This window comes from Saccostrea cucullata, unplaced genomic scaffold (genome assembly GCF_032062105.1).
Source record: "Saccostrea cucullata isolate Sc308-1 unplaced genomic scaffold, CSIRO_AGI_Scuc_v1 ctg3476, whole genome shotgun sequence".
NCBI classification, from domain to species: domain Eukaryota; kingdom Metazoa; phylum Mollusca; class Bivalvia; order Ostreida; family Ostreidae; genus Saccostrea; species Saccostrea cuccullata.
This window is the reverse complement of record NW_026932455.1, coordinates 1-15000: the sequence shown is the minus strand read 5'-3', so window position 1 is coordinate 15000 and position 15000 is coordinate 1. Positions and strand designations below refer to the sequence as shown.

The 15000-nt window shown below is 32.6% G+C and overlaps 1 protein-coding gene and 1 pseudogene across 2 annotated transcripts; one reads left to right on the top strand and one right to left on the bottom strand.

Annotated features, from left to right (window-relative positions):
* LOC134235166 (NAD-dependent protein deacetylase sirtuin-2-like) overlaps window positions 1-609 on the top strand; it is a 12918-nt pseudogene extending 12309 nt beyond the window's left edge.
* An 895-nt stretch (window positions 610-1504) lies between these two features.
* On the bottom strand, window positions 1505-14874 carry LOC134235164 (RAC-alpha serine/threonine-protein kinase-like). Of its 2 annotated transcripts, none has more exons than XM_062717264.1 (9): window positions 14757-14874; window positions 14144-14349; window positions 13452-13583; window positions 12946-13011; window positions 12434-12625; window positions 11823-11951; window positions 9713-9927; window positions 9239-9326; window positions 1505-2816 (listed from the first exon to the last, which is right to left on the bottom strand). In XM_062717264.1, exons 2-9 carry the CDS (start codon window positions 14336-14338, stop codon window positions 2559-2561), a joined length of 1275 nt encoding a protein of 424 aa, XP_062573248.1. In that variant the 5' UTR covers window positions 14339-14349; window positions 14757-14874; the 3' UTR covers window positions 1505-2558. The 2 variants fall into 2 exon arrangements, with proteins under 2 accessions (XP_062573248.1, XP_062573247.1); XM_062717263.1 differs by lacking the exon at window positions 1505-2816 and adding an exon at window positions 3865-7901.
* Between the last annotated feature and the right edge of the window lie 126 nt (window positions 14875-15000).

Genomic DNA, 15000 nt, shown 5'->3' with positions numbered 1-15000 from the left:
CATTTTTAAAATCTAAATCTACAATGTTATTTCACAATGAAATGGAAATATAAGGAATCACTGTCTAGTTAGTATAGTATGCCAGGGACATCAACAATAGTGGGAAACATGGAATAATTTATGCATAACGGGCTGCAAATTATCCCATGTTTCCCATTATCGTTGATGCCCTGGCATACTATACTAACTAGACAGTGATTCCTTAAATAACAGAAAACTCTATACCATGATGATCAAAAAAAAAGAATTAAAACAAATGAAGCACCTTTTTGAACAACTTTATTGGTACTTTAACACACAACATTATAACATTGGTCCTTATTAGTATGTAAGATTGGAAGAACCTTTTGTTTGTGCTGTCTGTATTATTAAAGCTGTCAGATGTAATAAAAATAGTATCTCAACAGGTGTAAAAAATGGGGGGTCTAAAATCGGGGGGCTTAAAATAAAACACCAACATAAAAACTGTAAAAAAAACCTTGTGAAAGAAAAACTTAATAATGTGCTATAAATATATGAATACGTGGTATCAATTTTTTTAAATCTCTGTAAGAACTGTAGAGGAATATAACAGATATTTTGTTTTGCAGAGACGACAAATACGACTAATCTATTAAAATCATGATAGCAAAACTTTTAACAGCATAAAAACACAACAGAACATATCTATATAAAAAAGGATTTCATAAGGAACATGATTTACATTGTTAAGCATTGATTAATCTCAGTTTACAAATAACAAGAGAAAAAAAAAATCAGACATAATCAAATATCTCCAAAGAACAAAAAAAAACCACTTATCCCATCCCAAGAATACAAAAGTTCCCATATATATTATGAAATACTGGAATCATAGAAATTAATAACGTATCTTATAGGAAGTACCATTAATATCCCATTTTGACTGAAAAAGAACCCATTTGTTTACAACAGGAAACAATCTATAGCCCTCATATGTTTTTCTAATCTGTATTATATTACCTGTTCAATATATCCAGGAAATCTGCTACATTAGGGTACAAAAATAAAAACACTTGTAATAAGAACTTGGTTTTCACTTTTGCGGAAATAAATGCCATGACTTGTTTTTCTTCATTCCCATCATAATTTTCATTTCTCAAAATCTGGCACTTCCCCCCCCCCCCACCCCTTAATTATTTTTTGAAATAGTGCCTAAAATTTACTGCATGTCATCCAATGTTTTCAGAACCACTTGTATGTATATATAAATTACTGCTAGTACGCAAAATATTGTTTCAATTTCTGTAAGTCAACCTGCAGAATGATATATCTACTCTAATTAACAAGTAAGAAAATGTTGACTAGGTTATTTTCAGTATAAAATAGGTACCCGGTAATTATAAATAAAACTAGATGGATGGAACAAAGTAATTAAACTTTCTTAATTGATTATTTCTCAGTTAAGTAACCTAATAGTATTACATATCAACTTTTTATGTAAACAACAATAACATAACATTTTACCAGCAGCCCCCCCCCCCCCCCCCCCCCCCGAATTTGATATTCTTCAAGGGTGGATGGAAACCGTGATTCAAGCACTCTCCTTTTTAGTTATTTTCACCAACTAGTCTCTTTACGGTCACCCCCCAAAAAAAATATCCATACAATTAAAACAGTCCAATATCTTTAAAATTGTTTTACTTCAGGAGAGGTGTTCTTCGGAACCTGGTAAAGTAGCTTATTTAAAAAAAAAATCTGAAAATCTTAATGAATCTTAACCTTATTTGATGAAAATTGACAGGATAAATTAATTGTTTTTAGATTGGTTGATTAAGACTATAACATCAGCTGTATGCAAAATACATCCCTACAAATAAAACCTCACCAAAGCATAAAATACTAAAGCAACCTTACACATAAGTATAATACCTGTTCTACCAGCTAAAAATGCAATCATACATTTTAAAATGATTTCTAGACTGCTGAATTCAATTACATCTCAATGTAACCAGTTACTTTCTCAAAAACCTTTTTCTCCATGAAAAAAGAAAATATACGGAATATTATAGGCCCAAAAAATAGGAATTTAGTAAAACTATTTTGTGACAAGAACAAGTGATTTTTCTATTGCTAGAACAATATTGCACCAAAGACAATATTTGGACATCCACAACAGAAATACAGATCTAACAGAACACAAAACAAAATTTACACAAAGTATTTTTTTGGCTGAAATAAGTTTCAAGATCTGATTGACTGACAACATGAAAACAGAGGTAGATTTATAAAAGATTTCTTGTTAACAGCAAGGACTACTGTTTTCTAACAACTGCATTACTAAACTGACAACTTGAGAGTATACATATATTATTACTTTTCTTCAAAGAAAAAAAAAATATAAAGTACAAGGAATGGAAATTTTTTTTACCTAAATAATTCTTTATCTTAATACTGAGATTGCATTAATCTACCATTCTGTACAATTCTCTGGTCACATGACCATATAACTCCTCCCACCGAGTCACATGACCATATTACTCCACCCACTGAGTCACATGACTGTGTGAGTATGCTCTTCAAGTCATTCCACCGGTACATTAGAAGAGTTCATCGGTATGTCTCACGGACTCGCTCAGGTATCCGCCAAAACTCTTGCTACTGTTCCCGTGAAACGAGAACTGCTCAAAGTAGGGGAGTTCCCCCTCTTCATCAATGGCATCCAACTCATGCCTCATGCTCTCTGACAAATGTTCCTGGCCTGGTGGTGTTAAGATCGTGTTCTCACGGGCAAATTCATCAGGGATGTATTTTGTGTCCCAGGCACTCTTCACATCTGGTTTCCATGGGGGCTGAATCTATCAATGAAACATAGTTAATATTTTAAATTGTTTCTTTTTAATGACTTGCTCTTTACCAAGTTAAGATCACGTGAGAAAAATATTTATGGAATGAATTTAATTCCTACACAATTTATATCACCTGGATTGGGGCAGCTTATGCTTTATATCAACTGCCATGTGTAGGCAACACAGATTATTTGATATAAACAATTTTTTTTATCCAATCAGATGACATGTAACAAACAGTTAATTTATACAAAAGTAGATCCAAACTTGGATTATCTTACTCTTTCTTGCCAAAGGAAAAGAAAATACAAAACAATGGTAGTACCTTCATTTCTTTCTGAATCAATAGGTACATCAAAGAACATGTTTGAGACATGCAAAATCATGACCAAACAGATACTGAAATTCTTATTTCTTGTTCTGCAACTCTTCTAAAATGTACTTACATGTACATATACGATATAACATCCCAAACAGTATGTCAGTTGCTTTTCCCATCAATCCATCCATACTCCTAACACATTATTCTATTCTTTTTTTTTTTTTTTTTTTTTTTTTTTACTTGAGAATCAAGATCAGGCAGGGTTACCTCTATACCTGTGGTCCAATTCACCCCCCCCCCCCCCCCGACTACACAGAGGTTAAATGTCATACCTTCTTGTTCCCCCTCACTGTATAAAAAGAGCTTGATTACCTATAAACCAGTACTCAACCTCAAGACACATTTTCATAACTTTAATTTTCTCTCATTATGGGCCTTTATATTCTCGAGTTCCTTATCCAAAGTATACTTGATGAATATGCATCAATATAGTGAGTGAGACAAATTATAAGAAATAACCTCCCACTTATGTACTGTATAAAGGGAAATTTTTGCCCTCGATTAATCTCATTTGGGCAAATTTAAAACGGGACAAATTCAAGGAATACAGTATAATTTCTTAAACAAAACTATGACTGGGCGAAATCAAAATGGGGCAAAATTATTTGTAAGTGTGAGAGGGCAAAAATAACCCCGTATAGAGTATATAACCTTGTACAGAAACTAAGACAATAGTTGGTGTTAAATTATTTTATTATTCAATTTGTTACAGTTTGACATGTACATTCAGTTAAGATTCTGGTTACTATGCTTTCTCTCTCTCTCTAAAGGCTCTTTATCATAGCAATGGGACACAGTATGAATTATCCAACAGTAAAGGCAGTACCACAGTATGAATTATCTAGCCGTGAAAAATACCACAGTATGAATTATCTAGCAGTGAAAGATACCGCAGTAAGAATTATCTAATAGCTATAGAAATACAACAGCATAAATTGACTAGCAGTAAAAGGTACCACAGTATGAATAACAAAAATTTGGAAGATATCAAAGTATGAATTATCCTGCGGTAGATTAAAGCATTAAAGTATGAATTACCTGGCTGTGAAAGGTACCACAGTACAAATTATCTAACTCTGAAGGGGAAAGTACCATAGTATGAATTACCTTATGTGAAAGTATCAAAGAATGAGTTATCTAACTTTGGAAGTCTCAAAATAAAAATCATCTTATTGTGGAAGGTTCATAGTATGAATTATCTTACAGTGAAAGGTTTCAAAGTATGAATTATCTAACTGTAGAAGGTATTAATGTATATTATCTAACTGTAGAAGGTATTAAAGCATGAATTATCTAACTGTATTTGATTCAAAGTATGAATTATCCAACTTTGGAAAGTATCAAAGTATGAATAATCTAACTGTGGAAGGTGCCATATTATAAATTATCTACATATGTAACTGTTGACAGTATCAAAGTATGAGTTACTAAACTGTGAAAGGTAGGTATGCTACTGTAGTGCAATACAATTGTAGTAGACCCGTGCAATATTCTTATAGTAAACTTATAGTTATAATATCCTACTGTTGAAGTCAAACCCCACTCTCTCTCTCTCCTTCTCTCTCTCTCTGATCAATAAAATGATCTTTATTGAAAGGTTGGCTCATTTCATTACAATAATATAACAAATCTAATAACAATACACAGACATTTTCATAAATGATATTTAGGTTTGATAATTTGTGAACATTCTCAATGTTCTAATTAATCTACGTATACTGGTGCTTATACATGTATATACGTCATATATGTATCATACTGATCACTTCAAGTATTCAAACAGTTACTATAACAGAGTTAAGATATTACAGCCATGTCAGATTTACATGAATGTCATATTAATCCCAATCTGACGGACTCTATTGCCAGTGATTCCCCTAAACTTGATATAGATACTTGGAAACTGTATTTAAAGTCACCCCCTAAAGCTACTTGCCTATGGAAGGTCATCTTTTTGAAGGTGTTTCTTTGTCATTTTTGTCAATCATATTAATTAGTTGACCCTTATTAATTGTCAGATGTAACAGAGTAACACTGCTCTGGCGGACAACTTATTTTGTCGGAGCCTGGTAGTTTGTTTCTTGTGTGTTCCTTATTAACCTTTGGGCAATATTCTCAAAATAAGATCAACTGTTGTTTAATTATTAGCCCTCTTCTTGGCTGTCAGTTATTTTAAGCTGTTCCTAGAATAACAATAATTGTCAATTTGTTAACTAATGCACACCTTTCACACATAATAAATAGTTATACAACAAAAAATCATTGCTTTAAGATGCTCATGTCATAGAAATTCTTTATGCATTTGAGACTTAAAACAAATAAAAAAATCTTCTCTCCTGGAGAGATTATGATGAATAATGAATCCAGTAAGTATTAAGTAATACATGTACTAAAACTGATAAGCATGGTTTTAATATAAAAATTGAACACAAAATATTATCTTATTAAACATTCTTAAAAACACATTCATGAACACTTAAAAAAAAAAAAGTACATGTAAGACTATCACAAGAAAATAATTAAGAAAATATCAAACAAATTATTCAGAAAAGAACCCTGACAATTCTTGTTAATAAATTAGATATTGGTTCCTTGCTTACTGGCCAAATTCATTTAGAAAAATAACACCACTTTTGTTCCATGTTTAATACTTAGTGCTCAATACAAACTTAAAAAAGTATATCTACATTTTTGGGGGCAAAAAAAGGAATATATCCCTTTGTAAGAAAGGCATGTGCATAACTGCTGGATTACCAATTTTTCACAAAAAGTTCATGTGTTCTCTGTAACCTTTGGCATGCCATTCTGAGTACAAAGCCTTGAACATTTTTAATTAATGGTTGTAATTCATGGTTGGAAAAAAGGTTTTGTGGTTGTTAAAAAGATCTGGTAATGAGAAATGCTTCAAAAAGAACTCATTTTTGCATTTAGTTTCAAAACTAGCAGGTTTTTAAAAAGTGGTCAAAATTCAAAAGAGCAAAAATATCTTTAAAAATTGCTGTAAAAATTTTTCCTAGTGTAGTGAAAAAACACAAATGGAGCATGATACATTTATAAAAATCACATACATCTACATGATATTTTATCCTTTTATAGGTCTGATTAAAATAAAATAAATAATAAATAAAGATTTAGATACAGATTTTAGTTTCCCCCTCCCTAAATTAAATCACAGATTTCACAACCTATTTCTTTATCATTTATGTAAGTCATAAACATGTAACTGCAATTGAGTAAAAAAATAAATTCTTAAGTCTTTCAATGCTCTATGAGCCATTTTTGCTTTTGATAGTAAGACAATCTTCAATGAGAGTAAAATGTTAACCTGTTGTTAAATAGCATATAAAGAAATGATATTTTCATACAACCTATCAGAACATTAATATGCCAAACAAATTATCTTTTATTACAAATGATATCTATTAACTAAGTATATTGTGCAGACTTGCATTGTACATGTATGCTTGTTGATGACTTGGTATATATGTCATGAAAGAAAACATTATGTAAACATTGATAAATTTTTTATTTTGTAAATCAATTCTGAATTTCAGCCATACAGTCAGTCTTTGTGATCCATATTAAATGTGCAACAAAAAGTTGACAAAACCTCAAATTGAAAGTAATTTGGTTTATTGATCAAAATTTAAAAAAAAAATCCTCTGTCATGTCAAAAACACAATTAATACAAGTACAAATTAAGACAAAAAATCGGCAAATCTATTGCAGTGTAAAAACAACCTTTTATACATGAAATTAATTCATTTGAAACAATTCCTATGGGTATATAGCACTTGCATTCTTAAAATATAACAATAAGAGACATTCATTCATTGTAGACATACATTTACCTAAATAAAGGAAAATAAAATTCATTGAAGGTATTCAATCTACATTACAAACCTTACGTTTTCACATGTTATATGGTGAACATGTTACCATGTCATATAATAAGATGCCTCAGGCACAAATATTAAATTCCTTTAAAAAAAAAAAATCTTATATGTTCTATAAATCCAACTCATACAAGGAGTAAGTTATGTTCTTTGTATGAATAATCTTAAGCTCCAAAATTTGAAAATACTGTCACATTTCCTCATAATGAAAAACAATTAAGAAAGCATACAAACAAGTATTTTTTTTTTGCTGGTAAAATTCATCAATGTCAAACGGTCAGCTTATAAAAAGTGTCATCATATTATTTATTGTGTACTGAAATTCAGTGACACATATCTATAAAGATTTGAAAATATTTCCCCAAAAATATTGGGACATGATACATGTAATATTATTCTATCCAAGCAAATGCTCATCAAGCATCCTTCAAAACCTTTTTAACATTAAATACAGGTGACATATTGTGAATACTCAACACATATATATACTCCTATGTTTCATCTAGATGTCCTGAGGTTTTGGTTCCCTTGACGTTTTGATCATGAGCTCCATGTCGTATCAAAACTCATAACACTATTATGACTCTGGGCCAGGCTCATTTTACTGCCGTGGTAGGAAAACTTCTCGAAGTACGGCATGTTTTCCATTTCGGTCATGTCTTCGTCGATGCGATCGAGGGAGTAACTGGAAGCCTCGTACTCCGGCATTGCTGGCACCTGGGGCGGGGTTAATTCCACGGACTCCCCGGTAAAGGTGTCGTCGAAATACCTGGTGTCAGTTTCAGAGGTCACCTGAGGCTTGAAGGGTGGCGGAATCTGAGAGAGGAGAACAGAACATGCTGAGGAACACAAAAGACAGAATTCTCCTTTGGCATGGTGCACTGCTCGCTAGCGACCCGCTATAACCTCACTACAGTTATCTGCCCCTGAACGTCATTCCATTATTTTTTTAATATATGTCTTGATGATTGTTAAAAATGCAATGCGAAAATGAGGGTTAAAATAAATATAGATAAACTCATGCCAAGCTTAAGAAAAATTCTGTCAACTGAAGATAGGAAGATTAAAATGAAATAGGGGAAGCAATGTTAAGCTGAAATGATAAAGCTGTTTTTGTTGTTGTCAATATATTTTTTTTCATACAAATTATGCACAAACAACATCAAAAAATAGGGATTAAATGCTCAGAAAGGATAAATGCAGAAACTAAAGAATGTGTTATCTGGCCTCTTTGTGACCTCTGAACTGACAGGGGTACAAAACCGCGATTGGTCAGCATGGTCGCTATTGAGAAGTCCAACAGACCACGTACATTTCTTTTAAACGATATCTGAACAAGTAACACTTATAACAAAACAATAACCATATGATAACCCTGAAAATGTTTTCAGGGAGATATAAGACAAAATACACAGTTTAAATCGGAACTTTAAATGAGAAAAAGCATTTATAAACTTAACCTGAAGTTTTTTTTTCATTCAAATAATTTTTTTAGTTAAATTACAAGTTTAAATTTAATATCAGCAACCCTAATGGATTTGTCTTGGATAAATCATGATAACTGATAACACTACAATGACTCCTATATAATGTTACATCTAATGATGCAATTATTTTCCATGATAAAAGTTGAAGATATTTTAATGAGCCATAAATAAATACCAAACCTGTCACCCAGATTATAGTTTCTATTGAAAAGCCCCCTCCTCATAGCTACATCACCAAAGTTATTTATGATATATCACATAGGTAAGAATATTATGGATAATTCACCTGTGTACATATATAACTAATATATCAACTGTTTACATATTAATGATATATCAACCCGTGTATAACTGATATATCACCATATAGGTGTGTTACTGATATTTCCCCTATGTATGTGTATTACTGATATATCATCTATATGTGTATCACTGATACATCACCTACACTTATGTTTTACTGAAATATCACTGATACTTGTGTATTACTGATATCTCATCTATGTACATGTATTACTTATACATCACCTCTGGAATGTGAATTGCTGATATATCACCTTAGTATGTGTACTACTGATACATCTCCTACACAAATGTATTACCGATATATTACCTCTGTACACGTCTCATCACCTGAAATATCACTTCTGTTTGTGTATTACTGACCTTCTTTTCCACCAGGTCTTGCCAGTTGATACTTTTGAAGAACGGGTGGACCCTAATCACATTCACGTCATCCTCCGTTCCTCCCAGCCTAGAAAAACCCAGTAAAAATAGGTTGTCATACAACTAAAGCTTTATACATATATCTCCTCACTTGATACCCATTTCTCTTAAAATCGTGGACATGATAGAGATAACAAGTCTAATGCATGTTGTACCAGACAGACCTGGCTAAATTTTTTTTGAAAATCAATTACAGAAAAAAATTTTAGGGGTTAAAAATCTTTTATGGCCAAAAATATATATCAATATAATTTAAAAAAAACTCAAAATGCTTATAATATTCCATCAAATACATGTATTTATAAGTCTATGATATACATTGATATCACTAGAACTGCTCCTTTGAGAACAAAATTCTCATTGCTCTACAAGATAAGTGACCACTGTCCACTCTACAAGCAAGGAGGAACTGACCTTTGTTTGGGGTCCTTGACCAGCAGGCCCGACAACAAAGAGGTAGCGTCTTCCGACAGCGTCCGAGGAAATTTGACTTGTTGAAGCAAGATAAGTTCAAACAAAATGTCATGATCACGATTATAAAAGGGCAGTCTTCCACACATCATTTCATACATCACAACTCCCGTTCCCCACCAGTCCACCGCACGGCCATAGTCATTGTCCTCAAGCACCTGTCAAAGGGAGATCAGTCAGGGGTAATATTGTCTTGTATTTTAATTATTGCAAGTGTCTAGATAATGTTTTATTTATTTATAACCAACAAAAGGTATTTTTCACAAAATATTCATCTATTTATTATTTGTGATTGATGTGACATATGAGACATCAATAAAAATTAATTAATAATTCATATAATTCAGAATTACCTGTACAAATTCTAATATATCATTTTTTCACACAAAAAAAAACACTTTACCAACTGAATTGATTTCTTATCTTAATTCTATCTTAGGAAACAAAATGTAACTAGAACTGTCCAAATGGGACAAAATACTCCCGCTGGGTTTTTCAGAAGATATTCCATAATATAGATATGTATCAAACACGAATTATGAAACTTTTCTTCCAGTGGCCTTGAACTTCCCTAAATGACCTTGGGTCATGGACAATCTTTGTGTGAAATGAGAACCTACCAAGTTAAACCATAAGAAAGATATGGACCGGACATGAATTATTAAATTTTTCCTACCAGTGACCTTGAACTTCTCCAAATGACCTTGGGTCAACGTCATGACACACCCTTGGGTCATGGGCAATCTTTGTGTGAAATGAGAACCTACCAAGTTTAACTATAAGAAAGATATGGACCGGACACGAATTATGAAATTTTTCTTCCATTGACCTTGAACTTCCCCAAATGACCTTGGGTCAAGGTCATGACACACCCTTGGATCATGGGCAATCTTTGTGTGAAATGAGAACCTACCAAGTTTATCCATAAAAGATATGTATCAAACATGAATTTTGAAATTTTTCTTCCAGTGACCTTGAACTTCCCCAAATGACCTTGGGTTGAGGTCATGACACACCCTTGGGTCATGGGCAATCTTTGTGTGAAATAAGAACCAACAAAGTTTATCCATAAGAAAGATATAAACCGGACATGAATTATGAAATTTTTCTTCCAGTGACCTTGAACTTCCCCAAATGACCTTGGGTCAAGGTCATGACACACCCTTAGGTCATGAGCAATCTTAGTGTGGAGTAGTAGATTCTAATGTCCCTCTGTAAGAAAGATATAGACTGGACACGATTGCACAGACAGACGGACAGACAGCTAGACAGACAGACGGACACAGGGGTTCAAATTTTTTTTTTGTCATGGTCAAGTCCAAGACTTAAAGAGTAAATTTTAGGCAAGTCCGAGGAAGAAATTTCAGAGTCCATTTTTACCTATACATCATTAAATATATGTTACTTTTAATTTATTTTCATTTGTTGCATTGAATGAATAAAGACTATATATATTAATATATGTTTTATTTTTCCTCCATAAACTCATATAAAACTGTCATATAGTCATACGTATGAGTATTTCAACACAATACCAGACTGATAGATTATTGGTACATTACAATTACTTTTACAAATACTCACTACTGAAAAAACCATCTGTTACATAAATAGAAATTAGAATGTGCTGTAAGTGACAGCTAAAAACGAAATTTTACAAACTCATTGCCGTTTGTCATATAGGAGGAAACATGAGGAATTGCGTAAGAGCAAGATTTCCACAACGGAAAATAAAAAGACGGATTGTATTTTCGAAATGTTTGTCATGTTTTATGGGTATTTTAACGCCCACAAACCCACATTTTTACTTAATTCATTTGAGAATTTGCTTTATTTTTAGCTTTATGATCAAGTTTTAACTTAAAAAAGGATAAACAAGAAACATAGCCAAGTCCCAGGACTTTGGCGAATTCTAAATGCCGAGTCCGGATCCGGAATTTGTTCGTCCGGGACGTCGGGCTTGAGGAATTTTGAACCCCTGGGACAAGGTGATTCCTATATACCCCCCCAAACTTCGTTTGCGGGGGGTATAACTATATGAGACATTATATACCTCTGGGGCTAGATACTCTGGAGTTCCACAGAAAGTCTTGGTACTAGCACCGTAATACATCTCCTCTTTACACAGACCAAAGTCTGCTATCTTAATATGCCCATCCTTATCCAATAATAAGTTCTCCAGCTACAACAGACAAGAGCTTTGTGAACATTTGTTTCTGAAAAATATATTTTTTGAGTAATAATATGGGTCTGTCTGCTCACAAATATATTATTAACACATACATCTATTTGAGATAAAGTATAACTGAAACGACAGCAATTGAAAATGTTGTCTTGCTAATAAATACCAAATAGCTAACTTGCAAAAATAAAGTGTAGTGATCTACACAGTATTTAAAATATCATGTGTGTGTATGCCTCTAGGAGCATTGCTTTAAACTTACAAGAAATTCCAAATGGAAATATTGTTTACTATAAATAAATTCATACAGCATAAATTATGAAGATTTCATTCATCAGAAGTAAATATCCTATATCCTACAAAAAAGATTACATCAGCAGCACATATTAAACACAGATTGAAACAGATTAAGAGCCTCTTAATTATTGTAATTCACACTTAAATAGTTACATATCTCATTAGCACATAGATGTTGAATTTACCTTGAGATCTCTATAAACGATATTATTTTCATGTAAATATCCCAACGCTGATATAATTTCAGCACCGTAAAACCGTGTGCGGTCCTCGCTGAATATTCGTTCTCGTGATAAATGAAAGAAGAGTTCTCCCCCATTGACGTACTCCATAACAAAACAGAGTCTGTCAGGCGTTTGGAAAGAGTACTTCAGTTGCTGGAAACAGAGAAGAGCATTTCAGAAAAAGAATTCATCAAGAACACTTACAAAGGAATGATCTTCTAAGAAGGATAAATCTATTAAAATTTTAATTTTAATTTTTTTTACAATTTTATTTTTCTTCATTATTAGGAAAACTTAAATTTAGTAAACGGTCAATTTCTTTTGAAACAGAATTCTTTGAACAAAAAGTATAATGATGTTAAGTGATCAATACAGACAAACACAAATTTTTGACATACACTAGTGAAAGCATAGAGGTTTGTCTACATCCTACCAGCTACATGTAACATTAAAGTATACTATAAGAGCCTTACTGTTAAAAATGGATGTTTAGTGGTCTGTAAAACTCTGTTTTCTGTGAGGGTGTGAGCCACTTCATCCTAAACAAACAAAACAAACAAGATCAATAAAACAAAGGGAACATGAATTAATATTCTCCTCTCCTTCATTGCCAGGATTTGATTAGTGCAAGTTGGAACTTCAGCATCTCAAACATCAATAGATTATACTGAAGTGAGTATGATATTTTAACCTCAATATCTTGAATCAATGAATACTGTATTAAAGGTTATTTTGGCCCCATGTGATTTTTTTGCCCTTTCACACTTGAAAACAATTTTGTCGCATTTTAATTTGCCCAGTTAAATTTATTTAAGAAATGATACTGTCTTCCATGTTAAATTTGTCCATTTGTTAGTAGGGCAAAAGGGTTGGAATATATTGGGGGCAAAACTTTCCCTGTATACAGCATCTCTAGGTTTTTCTCGGCCCCACTGAGACTGAGATAACAGGTTTTGACTGTCATTGATTGATCTCTTACCTTGGCTATGATGACCTGCTTTTTGAGGATCTTGATGGCGTACAGATGATTGGTTGTCTTCTCCTTACACAGAATCACCTTCCCAAATGTACCTTTCCCCAGAACTTTGAGGAATTCAAAGTCATCTAATGACTGCAAGATAACACAGGTACTGTAAGTGTTTACAAGTTTATTTGAAATCATAAAATATTATTTTTACCATCCATTTGCTAAAAAAATAATCATTATTTTCAACTGTCTGTTTGCGAAAAAAGTTTATTAATTAATACCACTTTTTGTATGTCTACCAGATAAGATCAGTCGTTATAATGATCTGGTTGCATGTTAAGCATTAAATAGAAATCAATACACTGTATTAACTACCTTCTGTTTTGTTTCACTAACAACTTCATTATATCAGAGAATACCACTACTGTAAAATCACATATTTTCATGAGGTAAAATTTTCATGGTTTGAGGAAAATCTATGGGTTTAAGAGGATTTGATTTCATGGTTGAAGCTTTGTTGAGTTGTTATCTTTATGACATTTCATATCGTGGTGGACATGAATTAATGGGTTTCTTCACACATTGAAAACAACGAAAACTACCCCCCATTAAAATTAGTAATTTTACAGTATCTATTTAAGTTAATTTAACCCTGACATAATCTCATAAATACCGGGTACTTCTACAGTAAATTCGTTCTTTACCACTTTCTTCTTCTCCTTTTCCAGCAACCCTCCTTCTTCTTCTGTGACCTTGAGATTTTCGGCCACAGAACGAATGGCTGCGATCCAGTCCTCTCTCTCCTCGTTACTCTCCACGTAAAACATTCGCTCCACTACCACCGTCCATTGCAGACCTCGTATAATGAATGTATTAGGCTTGGGCTTCTCTTGTTTCATCAGCTGGCAATCTGCAAAACACTTTAATGGTCAGCATTTCTTACCTCTTCAAATATTATTTTTAATTTACCTTTCAAATCAATAAGATCATTTTGAATCATTAATTATTGTATCTAAAGAGATAAAGTTGAAATTATACATCTTGAATACTGATGTTGTGAATTTTGTGACAACATGAAGGGAGATGAAATTTTTAAAGACTTTTTATTTGTGTATTGTAACATCAAAACCTCAAAATCTAAGATATCTTTAATTTTTCCTCATCCACATTGAAATTAAGATAACTTGAGTACATTTCTATTACTTGTACTTTATCGTTCCATGTACATGATGTAAAATACATTTTTGTGATATATCATTTGTTTTGTCTTTTTTAAAAGGATTACCCAGTGAATCTTATTTCTATTTATAGACTGACCTCGGACGGTGAAGTCGTTGAGGGGGTCCCCCAATCCATGTTCAGGCTTGGCCCGGTATCCCAGGAAAGACCCGTCCTGTCGTAAAATAAAGTACCGCTTCCTCCAGTTCTTAATGTGCTCTCCTACAAATGAATATTAGTACAAATGTTACATCAAATCAGAAAATTCTCCAAGTCATAAAATTATATACATGTACACAAGTTGAATTCGCTGACTATAAAACCATGCAAGTCTTGAGAGAAT

Coding starts and splice junctions, on each gene's coding strand:
- LOC134235164 (XM_062717263.1), bottom strand. CDS start 14,338: ATGAAACAAGAGAAGCCCAAGCCTAATACATTCATTATACGAGGTCTG. Junction 12,626..12,945: donor CTAAACATCCATTTTTAACA/GTAAGGCTCTTA, acceptor CTCTGTTTCCAG/CAACTGAAGTACTCTTTCCA. Junction 9,928..11,822: donor CAGAGTATCTAGCCCCAGAG/GTATATAATGTC, acceptor TCCCTTTGACAG/GTGCTTGAGGACAATGACTA.